Source organism: Labrus mixtus, chromosome 1 (genome assembly GCF_963584025.1).
Source record: "Labrus mixtus chromosome 1, fLabMix1.1, whole genome shotgun sequence".
Lineage (NCBI taxonomy): Eukaryota > Metazoa > Chordata > Actinopteri > Labriformes > Labridae > Labrus > Labrus mixtus.
In genome coordinates, this window is record NC_083612.1 from 33,538,347 (window position 1) to 33,558,997 (window position 20,651).

Below are 20,651 nucleotides of genomic sequence, written 5' to 3' on the forward strand. Positions count from 1 at the left end.
CTCATCTGCATGCCAACAGTATGGGAATACCACAAGGGTCTGTACTTGGTCCACTGTTGTGTACTGTTGATGTACATCAATGACCTACCAAACTGCTGTCCAGGCACCAACTGTTAGATCTATGCCGATGATACCGTTATCCATGTGTCCACTAAAACAGCTAGCTTAGCAGGTGAGCACCTAACAGAGGCATTACGTAATGTCTCCAAATGGCTCGAGTTGTCTCATTTAACTATTACAGCTGAAAACTGTTGCCATGTGCTTCTCCATACGTAATAGATCTGGAAACGATGTATTTGAGGTACGGATTAAGAATGAAGCAATTGAAGTAGTAAAAGAAGTTAAGTATCTAGGCATCATCATGGATGAGAATTTAAAATTTGACAGTCAGGTTAAGTACATTGTGAAGAAGGTCAAACCAAATCTAAATTGTTTTCGTTTTATTAGAAGGGACATTTCATGTCAAACTGCCAAATTATGCATGCATGCAATGATTTCTTCACATCTGTCATATTGCATCACATCATGGTCCCAAACTTCTCCAATTACATTAAAACCTATTGTTTTTTTTATATAAGCAGACAATAAAAGTCATGGACCAGAAACCTATGAGATGGCATCACTGTGGCATTTTAAAAAAACACAACCTTTTCACCTTTGACAATTTTATGAATTTTAGTAATCTTAAACTGTTTTTTAAATGTGTAAATAATCATGTGTCACCACTGTTATCTGAATTAGCCATTAGGCGTCAGAGCTCTCGTAGGGCAGTCACACGAGCCTCCATCAGCGGTGATTGTCTTGTCCCAATGTACATGACATCTTTTGACCAGTCTGCTTTCTCTGCAAAGGGGGCAAAACTTTGGAGCTCTCTGCCCACTGGCATAAAACTAGAGAGCAACAGTAATACTTTTAACAGAGGACTCAAACAATGGCTAAAATTAAAACAACAGTGCTCACATGAATAGCTTCTGACTGGTTTATTGTTTGATCATTCTGCCTTTGCTCTACGGTTTATGTCTATTTATTTATTCTCTCCTTATTGTTTTCTCTGTTTTATCACTTTTCTCCCTATCTTAATTGTTTTCCTTTCAAAAGCCTCCTGTGGACAAGTGTTGAGAAGTAGCATGCTTGCTAAAACACTTAAACAATGCATCTGGTTCGTCCAATGTATCTGTGATGTCCATGCCAAATAAAGCCTATTATTATTACTTTACTGAGCTAGTCAGACAACTCACTTGCCAACATTTATTGCAGCAGAACATAGTTTGTGTTTGGCGTCTAGGCTCTGATATGATCACTCCTCACAGTTTTGATTGACATGCAGGAATTTGAGGAGTGATGGGAAGATATTCTAATATTGGTTTATGTCCGATCAGACACAGCGCTGGCCAGCTGTCTGGTGCGCAACAACGGCCCGAGTGTCGAGCCTGATAGCCCGTGCCACAGAGAACGCAGCTCACACCTCCTGCACAATGTATGACAATTCATTCAAAAGACAGAGGGAAGAAAAGAGAGGCCCTGTTTAATGCCGAGGTTTTTTTATAAGTTAAATTTTATTTTTGTTATGTTCAGATTTATCTGCTATAACTCGAAAAATACTGTACATTTATTTGCCTCTTTCAATACATATTTTGCGCTTGCAGTCATCCTTCTTTCCGTCCAAACTCTCCATGACTTAAACCTGTATAAGCCGCAAAAGCCTAACTTAAATATTACCTCCTCCACAAGGTTTGCGGGGTGTAACTTAGCTGTTATTTACTATACTATTCCTTCTCTATTACATTTATTTCCATTTAAAATTAAAACCCAATCAAATACTATTTTATATACATACAGCATGTTGATGAAATATTGAATTATTATTTTGCAACAGACTTAGACTTTTTAGACATTATTGTCTTGGGGAAATTCTTTTTCACAGCACTGTTATGGTCAACACAGACAATTTTCACCAATGAACATACATTATACAGTATCACACAAACAGAGTTAGACAATAATTAACACAATAGTTTTCATTTAAACCCCTTATGTAACCAAGCTGTCTAAATTACTGTTAAGGAAATATGGCTGACAAAATGATTCATACTTTGCATTGCACACAGTACATCATTTGATAAATAATATGAAGCTCTATTATTATATTTTTGCACAGTTTTCCTTTAGGTGGTGGTGACACAGGCAGACTGGAGCAGTGGGTGGTGAACATGAGACGGAAGGACTGGAGACCTACACCATCATCTCGTCTTTGCAGTGTTCATTTTGAAGAGCATGCCTTCAGCATGGACTCAAAGGTTAGATAATTAAACGCAGGATTTTGGATAGTTGTGACACCAAGGTAAATCCCCCGTCATTTTCAAATAGCAGGTTTTCTGGTGACAATAAAGAGGATTCAATAGTTGACCAATGCTACATCAGCTTGACTTCTGCTGCCGATTACAGCAATGCCATCTTGACTAACAATGCAAATGGAAATGTCCCTCTTAGCATTGACATCTGTCAGGCTGACACTGCTGTAACAGTGGATAGAAATATAGAAGATCATAGTTATCAAGCAACAACATCAACACAAGCAAAACTTGACATTCAAGAGGATCACTGGTACAACCTGAAGTCTCCGAGATCTCTGAAACAGAGAAATCAGGCCACTGAAGAGATCCTAAAAAAATACAGGAAGAAGCTGAGAGGAAAATGCCAGAAGTCCAGGCGTTTAAAGAAAAAAATATGCTCCTTAATATGCTCCTTAAAACAAGTCATCAATCAACTGAAGAAGCTATTGATATCAAGTCAATGTGCATCTTCGCTCGAGTCAGTTGATGAAGTACCAAAACACATTTTGCGGAAGATACAACAGGGGAAAAAGTCAGCTAAGTACTCCAAGGAGCTGAAGCAGTTTGCCACCACACTGCACTTTTACTCTCCAAAGGCATATGAGTATGTGCGTGACAACTTTAATAAAGCTTTACCACACAGTCACACCATCCGCACAGCTGATCCAGGATTTACTGTAGCATCTTTTACAGCGCTAAAAGGTAATTTACAGGCAAACAGAGAGAAGGGAAAAGAAACAATCTGTGCTCTCAGGATGGATGAAATGTACATCCACAACATGACCGAATTTTCAGGGGATCAGTTGCATGGCTATGTCGACATATGTTCACGGCACTGGTGAAATTGACAACACATTAGCCACCCAGGCCTTGGCCCTCATGGTTGGGGCTGTAAATGAATCGTGGAAAATTCCCATTGCATACTTTCTTATCACAGGTATGGATGGATCAGAGAAGGCAAACATTGTAAGGGAGAGCCTAAGCAGGCTTCATGAGGTTGGTATTCAAGTTGTTTCACTCACGTGTGATGCCCCATCAAGCAACTTGGCCATGATAAGGGAACTTGGAGCTGACCTAAATATCAACAACATGAAGCCCTGAGTAAATGTACTCCTGGATGCATGCCACATGCTGAAGCTTCTTCGTAATGCTTTTGCATCTTCACTGTAATTTGAGAGTGAAGACGGAAGAAAGATAAAGTGGAAATATTTTGAAGCTCTAAACAATCTCCAAGAGAAAGAAGGTCTTCGACATGGCAACAAGCTAAGGATGGCTCACATACAGTGGAGAAAACCAAAAAATGAAAGTCCATCTGGCAGCACAGCTCTTTAGCAGCAGTGTGGCAGATGTTATGGAGTTCTGTGAGCAAGGGTTGAAGTTGGAGGAGATAAAGGGTTGCGCTGCTACCGCACACTTTTGCGCACTGTAGATGCCGCTTTTGATGTGCTCAATAGCCGAAATCCCCTTGGCAAAGGTTTCAAAGCGCAGATGAAGCCATCAACTAAAGATCGGACTGAGAACATCTTGAAGCAGGCAGAAACTTTGCTCCGGGGGTTGAAGGTCCAGCAGTCCGACAAGCTGGTGCCTCTTCACACAACAAAAAAGAAGACTGCTATATATGGCTTCATTGCTAATGGCAGAAGTGCACTCAACATCGATCATGACCTTGTTGAGAGAGCTGAAGCTCCATGCAGGTATCTTCTGACCTACAAACTCAGTCAGGACCACTTGGAGCTCTTCTTTGCTGCCTTAAGAGCTAGGGGTGGCCACAATAACAACCCCAATGCCAGGCAGTTCAGGGGGGCCTACAAACGTCTACTTGTGAGGCACCAAGTGAAAACAGGCACAGGCAACTGTTTACTTCGAGACAACACCCACATTCTCGACTCAACACCTGCAGCTGGAAATGTTGCATGAAGAATGGAAGTGCAGTTGATTGAGGTGGAAGTGCCAGAAGATGATACCATCCCTGACCTCCCAGATGTACCCTGCCTGTCTGAATACAAGAGGCAGTAATCAACTACATCACAGGATTTGTAGTAAAGAAGATGAAAGAGAAGATCACCTGCTTACCTTGCTCACAGGCTTTAACAACTGATGGCGCTGCACACAGTTTTATTCGTCAGAAGGATAGAGGTGGTCTCCAGAAACCATCACCAGGCATGGTGTCTGTGTGTTCAGACTGATCCTCTTGAATATAAATGTAAATGAACTTTTTACTGCGGTTCTATGTAAATAAGTTAACAAATTGTTCTCAGCAAAGTCTGTTGGCATGTTTGCACTTTAGAGTTCATCTAAGTTAAAAAAAAAAAAAACACTCCCCTTTGTTCTACACAAAGAGAGAAAAAATAGGTTTTGTAGGTTTGCACTTTACAGTTTAGAGTTTGTAAGTATTTGAATTCAATACATGTAAAACAAAAATCATCCCATCAATGTAAATATTGTACATTTATAGTTCTATTCAGGACAAAGTTCTGCATTTGTTGTGTCCACATATGTTTTTATTGTATTTGCATGTGTCCTGTCTGAGTTTGTTTTGTTTGCCAAGTATGTCTTGTCCTGTGTCCCCACTCATGGCCTGCACCTTGTCGTGGTGAGTGGGCTCTAAACTAAGATGGGCTGCCTGTGTGTCAATGCTCGTTACATGTTGTGTTGTGAAGGAAAGCACACACATTATTTATTTCAATTTATGATTTTTAATATTTATTTGTTAAACATTTATTTTTGTGCTGTTTTTATTCCTTCATTGGAGAGACAGGGCCGTGGACAGAGCGGGGAACAACACACTGGAACCACATATCATATTGCAACTCAGGCCGCCTGCCCTGAGTTACCATGGCCTCTGCACAAACTTGTTATTTCTACTCTGAAAAAGCCTATTTTGAACGTGGTGTGTATTTGACTTCCTGTGCACTTCCACATTGGCTTCGTTCATTGCCACTTGTCCGTAATACTACAAATAAGGATATTAATTTTATTTTTAATATAAAGGAAAGGAAAGTTCAGAATCTGGGGCGGTTTGTTCAAAGTAACCCAAACAGATTAAACCGTGAAATATAGATATATGTACCTGCAGGTTATTGATTGTGCAACTTGCCAATTAAGTACTGAATCAGGATAAGCCTTACCTGGAGTAATACTGGTAATACAACCAGAACCCCTTGAGCTGCATGATAGAACTAGAATAGGTTTGAGGTATAAGTATAGCAGTAAGTATAATAATAAACTAAGTAATAACTTATTTACACGTATTTTTCTTTCTCATTACAGGTGCTGCCATAAGATTCAGACCTTATCACAAACCACAACATGGAGGACTCATCCCTTTTGTATTTCCTGTTCACTCTAAATAGTTTTTTGGTCTTTAAATTGGATATCTCTTAATTAATTAGTAACTGAACAACCAAGTGAAAGAAAGTCGCTTAAAATGCCACACTATGTTTTTAAGCAAAATCTGTATTTGTTAAAGTAAGTTTCAAGACTAGTGTGACATTTCGTATGTGATTGAGTAAAATCAAAATGTAATCGCCCTCTCATTCGTGTGTGTATCATGCCACTCTACTCACATTATTTGCATGCTGTCTTTAACACTAATTGGCATTAAATGTTAAACACTCAAGTGTTGAAGTACTTTTAAAGCTATTTGTTGCCCAGCTGTGACTTCTGTCAACTGCCCTAGAAGAACATGAGAAATTATATTTTTTTACAGCTTAAAACAGGAGAGAAAAGGTTCAAATCAATGAGTATTTTGTTTTATTTATAACACATCGGCTGAACGGTGGTGCAGTACTAACAGCGAGGAGGTTCCTGGTTTGAATCTGACAGGAGTCTCTCTGAGGAGTTTCCATGTTCTCTCCGGCTTCCTTCCACAGTCCAAAGGTGTTCGCCGTGGGGAGAAAAAAGTAAGAGAGACCATCAGGTGGAATGGCTGGGGTACAGCAGAGTTTGGGGGGGGGGGAATAAAAGAGAAGAGGAGAGAAAAGAGAGAGTGGGAGGAAGAGCTGTGACAGACCTGAACAGTGTGATGACTACCCTTGTTTGCTAAAAAGAACACAAACTTGCATAGATAAATATTTAAACAATAGAATGATTGAACATCAAACTCTTTTAAAGTAAAGGTAAATCTTCCCTGCAAAGATTTTGTCTGAAAAACCACATCCAGCACCAAACAAAAACAAACAAAGGGTGATATTATTTAAAAATATATAATTTCTCAAAGTGGTGAAATGAACTCCATCTCTCAAAAAAAGGCCAAGATCCCTAAACTTTATCTGAGGATGATGCACAATGCATCCACCAACAGATGAAACAATGGAAGCCATCACACTGTTCACAAAGAGACAGGCTTTGTTCATTTTCTTTGGGCTGCAAGATCTCCACCGGCTCCTCTGGGTGATGGCCGAGAAGATGATCCTCATCTGGGGGAACTGCCGATGGAGATCTTGCAGGTCCTGCTTCATCCCTGCGACGAGCATGATACCTTTCACTCGGCCAAGGTCATTCCCGCCACAGTGAATGAGCAGGACATCTGGAACAGCTCTTCCTTGAAGACACTGGTGAAAGAAGGGGAGAAAGTTCCTCCAGACCATGCCACCACCAGCCAAACCACTGGACCCGGGCATCCAGACCAAGGTTGGTCCAGATGTTCTCCCTTGCCCTCTTCTCCCCACAGCGAATGAGGCTGTCCCCCATTATGAATATCCTGGGTTCTGTGAATTGTTAAATGAAAAGAAAAACAACCTTTATATTAAACTTTTTTCAGTGTGTGATTCAGTCTGTTTATTTTATTTTAAAAGGCTGTATTGTTTACAAAAGATGTATGAAACATTCAGCATTTTTTTTATAACCCTCCAATTAACCTCATACATCAAAATGGTATACATAACGTTTTAGACATAACCCTGATTTCTATACTTACTTCTGGTATCTGTATCAGCCATCTTTCTTTCTTCCTTCCTTTCTTTCTGTCTTTCTTCTTCCTTTCTTTTTCTTCTTCCTTTTGTCTAAAATGAGGATAATAAAAAACAATCAATTACAATGAGATACACAACATCTTCAAATTGGTAGACCGAGGAAAAGAACCACAGAAAAGGCCCATACAAACAGAAACCTTAATGAAACAGATTCATTTACCAACCCTACAGTAGGAATGCAGAGAAACACACATTCTCTCACACACATAATTCATTATTATTTCCATCAATTTTCATGGAAATGTACATAGACCTCAAGTAACTAGTGATAGCAGATATGACTTTTGTATGATGTGCATTTTTTACCACTACTTTCTACCATATAACATATTTTTGCCAGCATCTTAAGATCTGTACGATCTGTACACAGCTTGTGTTGTTAACTTAGCTTAAAGATTGTTTGTTTAGTTCGTTTTTTGCCAAAGATATACGGTTTAGTAACCCACAGACTTAAAGAAAACATGTTTAAATTCAATAATTAACATAAAAAGCGTGATTTTCTTCATTTTTAAATGGAGTACGTTTAGATATTTGACTTGAAATATATCGTGGGTTTGTACTAACCTCTATGATCTGAATAAGCCGTTGGTAGATGAATTTCCAGCGGGAAAGACAGTTCAGTTTTCGACGTAGCTGGGCTGCGTAAGTCATGCGGGCAGTACGCTGAATGGGCGGGGCGTGTTACCAGGGCTCCTGCCGCCGGACCCTACTGCGCAGACTCTGGCTCCAAATGACGTCAAAATCGCAAGATGGAAGCGCCCGTAAGCGGCGTATTTTGGCTTCAAGAACGTTGAGTGGGAACAGCTACAGTGCACGCCCACTGGTTTCAATGTACAGGATTAGACTGCCAGATAACATTCCAAAAGTCCTCCAATAAAAACACAAGGCTTGTCTTTTCTGTATTTTACTGGAGTTTTGAATCCATTTGGTTTTTGTTTTTAAAACTGTAATATTAAAAAGAGAATAACAATATGTCAGCACAGACAGCTAGTATATGTTTACAAAGTTTAAGCATTGCTATCTAAATACAATCAAGCACTGAACTGCATAAAATAGGAGAGGATAGGATAATACTTTATTGATCCAGAGGGTAAATTCAGGCATTGCAGCAGGATAAAGACAGTAGAAGAAGGTCATACAAAATAAAAAAATGTAAACAGTATCGATAAGATAAATATAAATTAATACGACTAAATAAGCACTTAGCTACATGCTATCAGAGCAATGAAAGAAAACTGTTACCTACTACAGTTAGCATTAGCTAGCAAAGAACATGTAAGACAAAAAGAACAAAAAGTTTGTAAAATGAATTTTGTCTTTATATCTCGACAGCAGACGTGTAGCAGAAAAGCATTCAGCAGTAACATAAATCCTTACTTAACAACTACCCACAGTGACCAGTAGATGGCAGTATAAACCATGAGCTAATGCAGAACATTTTATGTTTTTTAATCTTTTAACTCTAACTTATTATGACCACTTTTTAACCTTACATTTCAAATTACTGACTTCAAATTAAAGGCAGGACAATTGTTTTTGTTCCAAACCTGTGATCCAGTGAATCTGACTATATTTGATTTGTTGTATATTTACGATGTAGCTATATGTGTAAACTAAAAAGGAACCTTGATAGTGATGAACCTACAGTGAAGTTTTCACCTTACTCTACATATTGTTAATATGGGATTACATTTTTATAAGTATAGATTGAACTCTAGGTTACTAAATATTGAAAGAAAGAATAAATATCTGTAAATTCAAAATAGAATATAATTTGTCATTGGTATAATCAGCGTTGTAGTCCAGTCGACAAACTGTCGAGATCTGAGTCTTGAGTCCTCTGTGCTCAGTGCTCATGTCTGAATCTCCAAGTCCCCAAAGAAAAATCTGAGTCAAGTCCGAATACAAATAGTGTTTGCATCTGCAAATATACAAACATACAGGTAACATACAGTTATGTTACCTGTATTTATAAATCTGCATTAATTACCTGCTAAATGATACATCTTCCTGCAGGTGAAACCTTTAATCACACACTCATCCACTGAGGTTTGATCATATAAGTGTTTCTCTGTAACCAACATATATTATGGTAATATGAGTTAAATAATACTTTAACATACTGTAGACTATTCCCCCAGCCCTGAGGAGGGAAAGAAACACAGGGAGAGAGAGAGAGGGAGAGGGAGAGAGAGAGAGAGAGAGACAAGTGTAAATCTGATATAGGTGCAGAAGAGGATATATTTGGAAGGAAATGGCTGGTCACTGATCACAGTAAAAAAAAATAAAGAAGATGATGTAAATGGACTGGAACTTGTTTAGCACTTTTCTAGTCTTCTGACTACTTAAAGCACTTTTACACCCCATGTCACGTCTGCCCATTCACACACTGATGGTAGAGGCTGCTATGTAAAATATCCATCCTTATTAACTAATCCCATTCATATGAAGCAGCCGGATCAATTTGGGAAGTGACTTGCCCAAGCACTTATCTGACATGTAACTGCAGGAGCTGGGGATCGAACCTCAAACCTTTCGGTTGATAGACGACCAACTACCACTGAACCACAGCTGCCAACATGATGTACAGTGTCATTCCTGGACCACCATACCTACAGAAACCCTTCTCAGAACCCAAACATGCATTTTTATTGGTCCTTGTGTTCTACCAAGTCCATTTTACTCAAACAGTTTTGCAGCTATATCAATGCAAACACAGATATTAATCCAATACATTCAATTTAATTACTTTTTTTACTTCTACTTTGTTGTTCAAATCTATCTATCTATTTATCATGTTTTAACCTTAAAGGTTTACAAAGTGTGTTGGTCACATCAGAAATAGACAGGAGGCACTGAAAGTATATTGCGTGGTAAAACAAATATATTATTTTATAAATTAACTTGATCCTACTCTGCAGCAGTCCTCTCACCTTATTCACAGCAGAGGTTTGTTGGCAAAATTCAATTACTATGTTTCTCATTCAAAAGGAATGTAAGCATGAACGGGGTGGGAATAGCTTGGTGTGTAGAGACTTGGGTTGAGAACCGGAGGATCGCAGGTATCACTTGTACACACAACGGACACTTTCAGTCTCTGTCTGAAATATACAGTTTTTCCAGTTTAGTCAAATGCATCATATTCACTTAACACATTGAATGATATTTTACTTTTACTAGTTACAAAGTCTGCTTGACATAAGGGTTTGTTCTATATTGAAAACGACAAGAAAAAAAAAGCACACAATATAAATATATATAAAACAGCGCAGACAATTTAATAGGTCTAGTAACTATAGACAATAATAACGTTCATTCATGATAGAAACTCATTAATCGAGTTAATTACTTTTTTCATTACATATGAGGTTAAGGCAAACACTCACAATTAAATAGCCTAATACAGCAATTACTTATGACACACATTCTTTACTCTTAAGCATTTATAAGCAATCACTTGCCAAGCTGCTTGTTGCTGATGCCGAGGTGTTTGATTTGGCTGTTAATATGGTCTTGAAGTTTTCATATTCTTTCATGATGGTTTTGCTGTGTAAAAAAAATGTTTCGCTTTCCTTTAAATTGGCCATTGATTACGACAGAGACGCTGTTCCCTTCTCATGAAGAACGGGCACGCGGAAGAATCCTGATCACTCATCTGCGTCCAATGAACGATGCTGATTTAGCGTGATTCAGCGGTGGAGGAACGGACTTAGCCAGCCTTCAGTCATCACGTTGATTGACTCAGGTTGAAAGGACATTAGCTCTGATTATTTGAACCACGTACGAGGAATGGGGCTCTGGCTATAGGTGTGTCTGATTCTCATGATTACCTGCCACCAGGTCTGCAGCCCCCGGAGACAGAAAGCAAGCAACAGTAAACAGAGCAATTCAGAGGGGCCGTCAGAAAAAATGATTACACCTTTATTTTATTTCATATGAATGACTTTTATATACCTTTCACAGCTCTGTTAACCAGTTGTGAAATCGTGGTACAGGTCTGACGCTCACAGGGCTGGACATCAAGTTGGACAAGCCCCCTTGGGAGATCTGCCACCAAGTGAGTTCTTGCACATGTGGAACCGACCAAGCAGAACCCCAGAACAGGCTGGAGAAATTCCTCTTCTCTCACAGTTCTGTGTCTTGCTGTCACCAGAGGTCATAGTGTGGGTCAATGAACATGATCAGAAAACAGAGCACACAGTGACAAACTGTTGACGACCAATACTTTGAACGATCGAGGACTGGGGGAAAAAAGTCCATAGATGTACCCCAATGGAGCCAGATGAGTGAGGGACGAGTTCATTTTCAGACAAGTTCAGAAATTTATTTATGAAGCACATTTCATTACAGGTCAGCTCATTGTGCTTAAGATTGAAGATTAAAAAAAAAAAAAAAACATAGGAATACAAGAGATAAAATAGCTGTCTCAACAATCATGAATATGATACAAAAATCAGATTAGGGACAAAACAGTACGAAAACAAAAACAAAACAAAACACTTACACACATAGAGTAATTATTCGTGTGCTTGAGAGAATAGATGAGTGTTGAGTTTGGCTTTGAAAGTAGAGACAGTTGTGATGGACCTCAGGTCAGCAGGGAGTTTGTTCCAGAGAGAAGGGCCACAGTAACTAAAGGCCCCCTCTCCGGACTTTGATTTGATTCTTGGAATGACTAACAGACCTTCACCTGATGACCTGAGAGCCCTGGTAGGATTGTAGTGTGTGAACAGGTCAGAAAGATACTTGGGAGCAGAACCATTGAGTGATTTATGGCTTTATGGACTAATAAAAGGATTTTGAAGTTGATTCTGTGTTGTACGGGGGAGCCAATGGAGTGTTTTTAGGACCGGGGTGATATGATCAAATCTTCTTGTGTGTGTCAGGACTCTGGCTGCTGAATTTTGAATAAATTGGAGTCGTCTAATAGATTGTTTGGGTAACCCGACATACAGGGCATTACAGTAATCTAACCTGGTGGAGATCAATGCATGGACTTGGACTAATATTTCTGCGTCTGTTTGGGATATGAAGGATCAGAGTTTTGATATGTTCTTTAAATGGTAAAATGTTGTTCTGGTAATGTTGGAGATATGATTTTCAAAGCTAAGGTTGGGTCTAAAATAATTCCAAGATTTCTGGCCTGCTCTCTGTATTTAATGGAATTTGATGTGAGGTGTACATGGATGTGTTGTCTCTGAGTTTTTTGGACCAAAAATGAGAAATGCTGTCTTGTCTGTGTTGACTTTTACAAAGTTTCTGAACATCCAGGAGTTGATATCTTTTATACAGTCTGTAAGTTTTTAAGGCAGAGAAGGCAAATATGCAAAAGCCTGTTACACCCCACCCTATTTTTTTTTTTTACAGAAACGAGAGACCAGATCAGGTAAATGTGCAGAAGGTCATATTTGCAGCTATCTGAGTTTTGCTCTTCTGATTGAGTTGAACTCTTACTGGTCTGTGTGAGGACCTGTGTGGACTATAATTGTGACCACATATTTTCAGAAGCAGGCTCTCGCATTAAGGAGTGGGACAAAATCAAGTTAAGATGAATAAATCTTAAGAAAAGCTTGTTTTTGTCTGGACCATGAACAGCAACTAGTTTGAGCTGCAAAGGTGCTACACTGTTCCAAGCACAAGTATAAGTGAGCCAATTTTACTGCCCATTCTGACCCTGACCATAACAAAAGTGACTGCTGATTTATAAGGCAAACATATTTAAGTAGAGAGGCTTATCCTGCTTCCTTGATGTATTGTATATGTAAAAACATAGCATCATTTTAAATGTTATATGGATAAACTTAACCAGGGCTCCATTTTCAATTTTGAAAAAGTTATTTTAAAGTGAAATAATCAGAAGCAAATTGAACTTTTACCTCATTACAATTACTGTTGTGCTGAAGTTGTCTTTCATTAACATATATAATTAAATTGTAAATGGTCTGTAATGTCTTAGACTTCCACTAGTTATTGAACTTTGTGTCAATTGTGCACTGTCATTGTAAACCTTAAATAAGTAATAAGTTACCCAGATTAATTGAACTGCTCCTTCACTTGTGAGTGCGCTGATGCACCTCTGTTAATGTAGGTAATGTAATTGGTCAGTTTGATGTTGGAGCAATCGGGAGTGAGATGGTAGGATGTGTGTGCGTGTGTCTGTGAATAATGAACAGGCACATCCCACACAGACTTTAATTCAGGTATTTAACCTCAAGGTTTTACACAGAGCACGCATTATTCTTTTTGCTGACGGTTAAAGCTGACAAAAAGTCAACAACAGTCACCGCTGGGGAATCGTGATGATGGCATGCAATATCACCAATCTCTTCATCCTCATCTTTTACTTCATCTTTCTCTTTTTCATTCAGGCTTCTGAACAACACAGAAGGTATGTTCATGTGTCTATTAGAATGAGCTGGGATGATGCCCAAAAATACTGCAGAGCGAACTATACTGACCTGGCCATTTTCAGAACTAAGAGCGAGTATGAGGCACTGGAGAATCCATGCAGAAGTTCTAAACGATGCTGGATCGGTCTCCACAGAGATGATACAAATGCCGCTGTTTGGAACTGGGCTAATGGAGAAGAAGTCAGCTTTGAAAGGTGGGCCTCAGGTGAACCTAATAGTGAACACAAAAAGTGTGCTGTCATGATGAACAAACTTTGGATTGATATACCCTGTCATATCAAATTTGAAAGTTTGTGCTTTGAGGATGATCTGATCTTAGTGAAAGAAGAGAAGACATGGGAGGAGGCTCTGGAACACTGCAGGACCCTTCAAACTGACCCTGATTCAAAAGACACACACTTCAACCATCTCTACGACCTTCCACACATGCCTGCTGAACATAACAACCGATATGTCAAAGACTTGATCCAAAATGCCCAAACAAAGGAGGTGTGGATAGGTCTACGTTTCCTGGCAGGAAACTGGCTGTGGGTGAACGGTTTCCCTCTGGAGGAACAACTGCTGGTCTGCCCTAAACCCAAGATGAACTGTGGGACAATGTCGAAGACAGGAACTCGTTTGTTCAGAGACTGTTCAGAGAGGAGGAATTGTTTGTGCTCATCAAAAAATAATCTGTATTAATATTTAAGCTATATTCTGTATGTGCGTGTTATAAGGATTAGTAGCGGCTGCATCTGTATTTAGAAAGTCATGATATGTTACTTTTTGATGTCAGAATATCATTAGTAATCATGCTGAGTTGTGGTACTCTATCGTAGTAAATGTGTGGTTATTCCTTTAGTTTGTTATTATTTTTTATCTTGCTTGAATATAAAACTGATATATACATTCATGCAATAAAAATAAACTGACCAATAAATACATTTTGTATGGTTCAAGTTTTTCAATTATGCTATTGAGGTGTGTAAATGTGAGTTTTTTATTTTTGTGTCCCAACTAAAGCCAACTATAAAAAGTGAATGCAACTTTTTTTTAAATAATAATTTGACTGGATTATTTATTTAAAACTAACCTCACTTAATGTTAGGCTACCTTGTGAAAGTCTGAAAGAATAGCACCACCACTACACATAAATAAGTGACAATCTACCCTTACTCTGCCCTTTAAGGAAGAATGTGAGACTTTTTCATCCAGCAGATGTCGCCCTTGAGCACCAGCATGAAACCAAAACATCTTGCACTGCACTGTTGTGTTAGCATGCTAATGCTAGTGATCTTTATTATGCTCATATCTTCACACTGCATGTAAATTTACCTGAAATGAGTGTGATCTAGAAACACAGTTAAGCAGTGAGTACAGTATGTTATTCTTCTTTTCTCTAGTCCCTCAATTAAACAACTTTTATACGCGAGGGGAGGAGCCGGCCTGCCGTCCTGACGATGTAAACAAACTGAAGATATGACTCTGAAAACTCTGAAAACATCACAGACAGTGGGACTCGGTGTTACACTCATTGTAGACAGTCATGACTCACAGAGTTATTTTCAGAGGATATAGGAGGATATATTTGATTTCTGCTACATTTAAGTTTGAAAAAGCACATATTCTTCCTTTAATGTTACGGTTGCCGGTCACAAATGAAGGGCCAACATGAAGGGTATGTCCCGATTAGATGACCATAAATGTGCCTTTATATTAATGTACACAAAGGGTTACAGTCTAGCCATGGAAATAGCTGTCCTTATTAGCCTGCCCAAAGTATGACTGGGCATATTTATTTCCAATTCCCACATAAGAGCCATATCCCCCTAATAATAATAATTATAACCTGAATTTATACAGGGCCTTTCAGGGAACCCAAGGACGCTTTACAGTGGCAGACAAACTAACAGCAGTTTCATCTCATTTTAAGTTGGATTGGCAAATATACTGTAAACTTAGGAATTTTGTCACAAAATCAAATAAGAAGAAAAATAAATTGTTTTATGAAAATAAAATTAAAGAAATAAAAAATTATAAAAAACAATTATGGAATACATTGAATTATATATTAAGAGGAAATACTAAATCAACCCCAGCTTATTTCGAAAGTGAAGGTGATTTTTTAACTAAACCAAAACACATAGCAAATCATTTAAATGATTATTTCTTAACCAAGTGTTGCTAAAGTGGAATTACTTCTTATGAATTGTAAAAATAAACCACCAGGGGTTGACTATCTTGACAGCAAGCTGCTAAAACCTATAGGTTCAATAATTGATCCTATGGTTGCACATATTATAAACAAGTGTGTTAATGAAAATGTATGTTTGCAATCATGGAAAATGTCAAAAATTGTCCCAATACCTAAAGATAAAAGAAAGCCGTTCTCTGGTTCCAATAGTCGACCAATAAGTGTATTACCAATTCTGGGTAAGATAATGGAAAGAATTGTCTATGAACAAATTCAGGTTTATTTTTCAAATAATAATTTAATAACACATTTTCATCATGCATACAGAGAAAAGTACTCTACAGCCACTGCCCTGACTCAGATGGTTGATGACTGGTCTAAGGATATAGAGTCGAGGAAAATAATTGGTGTTATTATGCTTGATTTCTCTGCAGCTTTTGATATTATTGATCATCAGTTAATGTTGGAAAAACGGAAATGTTATGGTTTTTCTCAAACTGCATTACTGTGGATGAAAAGTTATTTGACTGATAGAAAGCAGTTGGTGTATTTTAATGGAAGTTTTTCAGATGTGAAACTTGTGAAACATGGAGTTCCTCAAGGAAGCTGTCTTGGGCCGCTCCTGTACACAATCTTCACGAATGATCTTCCCTCAGTATTAGAAAGAGCAAGTATCTCAATGTATGCAGATGACTCCACCACATATTGAGCAGCTGGAAACATCAATGAATTAAATACTAATTTACAGAGAGAATTAAAGTCAGTTGTAGACTGGATCAGTAGTAATACACTAATTTTAAATGTATCTAACGTACTAACAGTTTAGTGGTTGGAAATAATTATTCTGTATGTGCTAATCCAAAGCTTGATCTAAGTATAACTCAGACAATAATAAAAAAAGTAGAAGAAATCAAACTGTTGGGAGTTATCATTGACCACAGACTTTAATGGGACAAACATGTACAGAAATGAATAACGAAATTGGGAAATACTTTGTCCATGATCAAAAGGTGTGCAAAAAACTTGACACAACAAACACTTAAACAAGTCATTCAAGCCTTATTTTTCTCTCATCTTGATTATTGCTCTGTGGTTTGGTCAAGTATTTCAATAAGTAATGTAAAAAAAATTGCAACTGGTCCAGAATAAAGCTGCACGAGTAGCTCTCTCCTGTGGTTTCAGATCAAATGTCACTAAGATGCATGAACGCCTCTCTTGGTTGGAAGTTAAACATAGATTATTATACTCACTCGTGGTTTTCTTACGGAACATGAAAACAACAAAAACTCCTTTTAACTTGTACAGAATATTATCTTTCAGTACAGACACACACCATTATCCAACAAGGCATGCTGTGGGAGGTTGTTTTACTCTTCCTAAATTAAAAACATCAGCATCTCAACGTTCAGTAACATACAGAACAATGCTGGAATGGAATTCACTCCCAAGTAATGTTAAACACCAAAGCACTGTATACAGTTTTAAAAGAAGTCTTAAAGAACATTATCTACAGAGAAACTTTAGTCAGTACTGATAGGACTACTGGGCCTTTTTTTTGGTAACCATGTTGTGTCTTAGATGCTGTAAATCAGACGGAGCCTTTTGTGTTTGTCTGTTTCTTTTGTGTTTTTTGTTCATTTATGTCAATTGTATATTATTTTTACTTATTGAAGAAAAGTTGTGGAATGTTTGTATAGTGTGAAAAAAATAATATATAATATGAATTTGTAAAATGTATTGTCACAATATAAACTGCGGACCCCAGGAAGAATAGCTTCTCGCTATGCTGAAGCTAATGGGGATCCAAATAAAACAAACAAACAAACAAACCTAGTGTGTGATAAAAGTAAGTTACTTCTGTCATGTTCTGTTTGCCTTATGCTTACTTTAGCAAAGCGGGCAAGCAGCTGCTACCTAGCAGGAGTAGTGTATTTGCTGTCAACATAACAAAAGAGGTATCTTTTTTTTTCTTGTCAGTAATAGTCATTTTGTTTGAAAGTTAATAAAAGAACCTCACAGATGATTTCTACTGTGACTTTGATTTGAATCTTGCTTGTTCTGTGGCTGACTGATTTACCTAAACAAATAAAAGCAAAGGAAGTTGTGAGCATGATGGAACATTTGACATTGTAAATTTTTTCAACTATCAGAGAAATTTGTACGTTTTTATTTTGAATTGTCCTTGCACTTTACTCTCTCGCTTACTCTGTAGTGTCAGAGAATCTTAGAGGGAAAATATTAATCCATTATGTCTGTTTGACTGATATATCCCTCCAACACAAAATAAATGTTAAAATCTTGCTCTTTGGATCTTAAAAATGCTGACAATGTGCTGATTTTGATAGTAAAACAAGTCTGTGTTTAGTAAAAAATGAGTCACTTTAAACCATAAAAACAAGTCTCCCTCATTTGCATGACCCTGTGAGTTGTGTGTGTGTGTTGCCTGATTTTAATGAGGGTGATGCAATTTGTCATGTTGGAGTGGTTGAGATAGGGATGGTAGGATTGTCCAAGTGGAATCCAGGCTCATTCATTGGTAATTTTACAAATGCTTCTGCGAATAGTAAACTGGCACAACCCATACTGATGTTTAGTATATAACCAGACAAGTTCAACTGGAAGACATTGTTGCTGAAAGTTAAAGCTGACAAAAAGCGGATCAAAGTCAATACTGGGGAACATGTTGATGACCAGCAGCTACATCAGTCCCTTCATCCTCAACTTTATCCTCGCTCTTTTTTTTTTAAGCGATTGCGATTTTTTTTTATTGCCGCGATTGCGCAATATCGCCGCGCCGACCGTAAGAAGCATGAAACCTCATTCAATGAGTCGCAATGTGCAGCACATGGCTAATTTACTTAACATTATTTTCCCGTGATAACACTGTGGGAAGATTCGAAGTCTGGCTAGCAAGCCAGCCTTTCTGTTAAACATCCTGTCTGATCATATTAACCGTTTGGTAGCCATAGGTAAAGATGTTGAGAGAAATGCATGCTAGCTTGAAGGTAACTTCATACAGCTTTCTGGTTCATTATTATCTCAGGCAACATTAAAGTGACAGCTGGTCAACAAATGTAATAAGACCAGAGGGAATATAAACTTAATGAAAACCAGCAGGAGCAAAACATCAGGTTCATATATTGATAATGTTACATATTTAATGATAGAAGAGAAAATATTGTCATACTTGATGACTGTATTATGTTCTCTCAGACTCTGCTCTGAGAGCTACTTGCATAGTGACTGCCCTTCACATCAGCCCTTAGTAGAATATGGTAAGTCCTGTTCTGCAAATTCATCCCATTTATAAAAAGGGACTGGAGGTTGGGAGATACAGGACATAGATATCGACAAGCAATTGTTTTTTCTTATTGGTTGCACTGCTTATTTAGTAGGTTTGAACGCTAAAATCGTCTGTAAAATATCTTCCCATCACTCCTCAAATTCCTGCATGTCAATCAAAACTGTGAGGAGTGATCAGGTCAGAGCCTAGACGCCAAACACAAACTATGTTCTGCTGCAATAAATGTTGGCAAGTGAGTTGTCTGACTAGCTCAGTAAAGTAATAATAATAGGCTTTATTTGGCATGGACATCACAGATACATTGGACGAACCAGATGCATTGTTTAAGTGTTTTAGCAAGCATGCTAGTTCTCAACACTTGTCCACAGGAGGCTTTTGAAAGGAAAACAATTAAGATAGGGAGAAAAGTGATAAAACAGAGAAAACAATAAGGAGAGAATAAATAAATAGACATAAACCGTAGAGCAAAGGCAGAATGATCAAACAATAAACCAGTCAGAAGCTATTCATGTGAGCACTGTTGTTTTAATTTTAGCCATTGTTTGAGTCCTCTGTTAAAAGTATTACTGTTGCTCTCTAGTTTTATGCCAGTGGGCAGAGAGCTCCAAAGTTTTGCCCCCTTTGCAGAGAAAGCAGACTGGTCAAAAGATGTCACGTACATTGGGACAAGACAATCACCGCTGATGGAGGCTCGTGTGACTGCCCTACGAGAGCTCTGACGCCTAATGGCTAATTCAGATAACAGTGGTGACACATGATTATTTACACATTTAAAAAACAGTTTAAGATTACTAAAATTCATAAAATTGTCAAAGGTGAAAAGGTTGTGTTTTTTTAAAATGCCACAGTGATGCCATCTCATAGGTTTCTGGTCCATGACTTTTATTGTCTGCTTATATAAAAAACTATAGGTTTTAATGTAATTGGAGAAGTTTGGGACCATGAGGTGATGCAATATGACAGATGTGAAGAAATCATTGCATGCATGCATAATTTGGCAGTTTGACATGAAATGTCCCTTCTAATAAAACGAAAACAATTTAGATTTGGTTTGACCTTCTTCACAATGTACTTAACCTGACTGTCAAATTTTAAATTCTCATCCATGATGATGCCTAGATACTTAACTTCTTTTACTACTTCAATTGCTTCATTCTTAATCCGTACCTCAAATACATCGTTTCCAGATCTATTACGTATGGAGAAGCACATGGCAACAGTTTTCAGCTGTAATAGTTAAATGAGACAACTCGAGCCATTTGGAGACATTACGTAATGCCTCTGTTAGGTGCTCACCTGCTAAGCTAGCTGTTTTAGTGGACACATGGATAACGGTATCATCGGCATAGATCTAACAGTTGGTGCCTGGACAGCAGTTTGGTAGGTCATTGATGTACATCAACAGTACACAACAGTGGACCAAGTACAGACCCTTGTGGTATTCCCATACTGTTGGCA

At 38.0% G+C, this 20,651-nt stretch overlaps 1 protein-coding gene across 1 annotated transcript in view; it reads right to left on the reverse strand.

Annotated features, from left to right (window-relative positions):
* The window catches only part of LOC132978938 (secretory phospholipase A2 receptor-like), a 36,521-nt gene extending 32,024 nt beyond the window's left edge, over positions 1 to 4,497 (reverse strand). The window contains exons 1-2 of the mRNA XM_061044319.1: positions 4,491 to 4,497; positions 4,153 to 4,186 (exon numbers count right to left, since the gene is read on the reverse strand). Coding sequence (XP_060900302.1) covers positions 4,153 to 4,186; positions 4,491 to 4,497 — 41 coding nt within the window. The remainder of the gene's footprint in view (positions 1 to 4,152; positions 4,187 to 4,490) is intronic.
* Between the last annotated feature and the right edge of the window lie 16,154 nt (positions 4,498 to 20,651).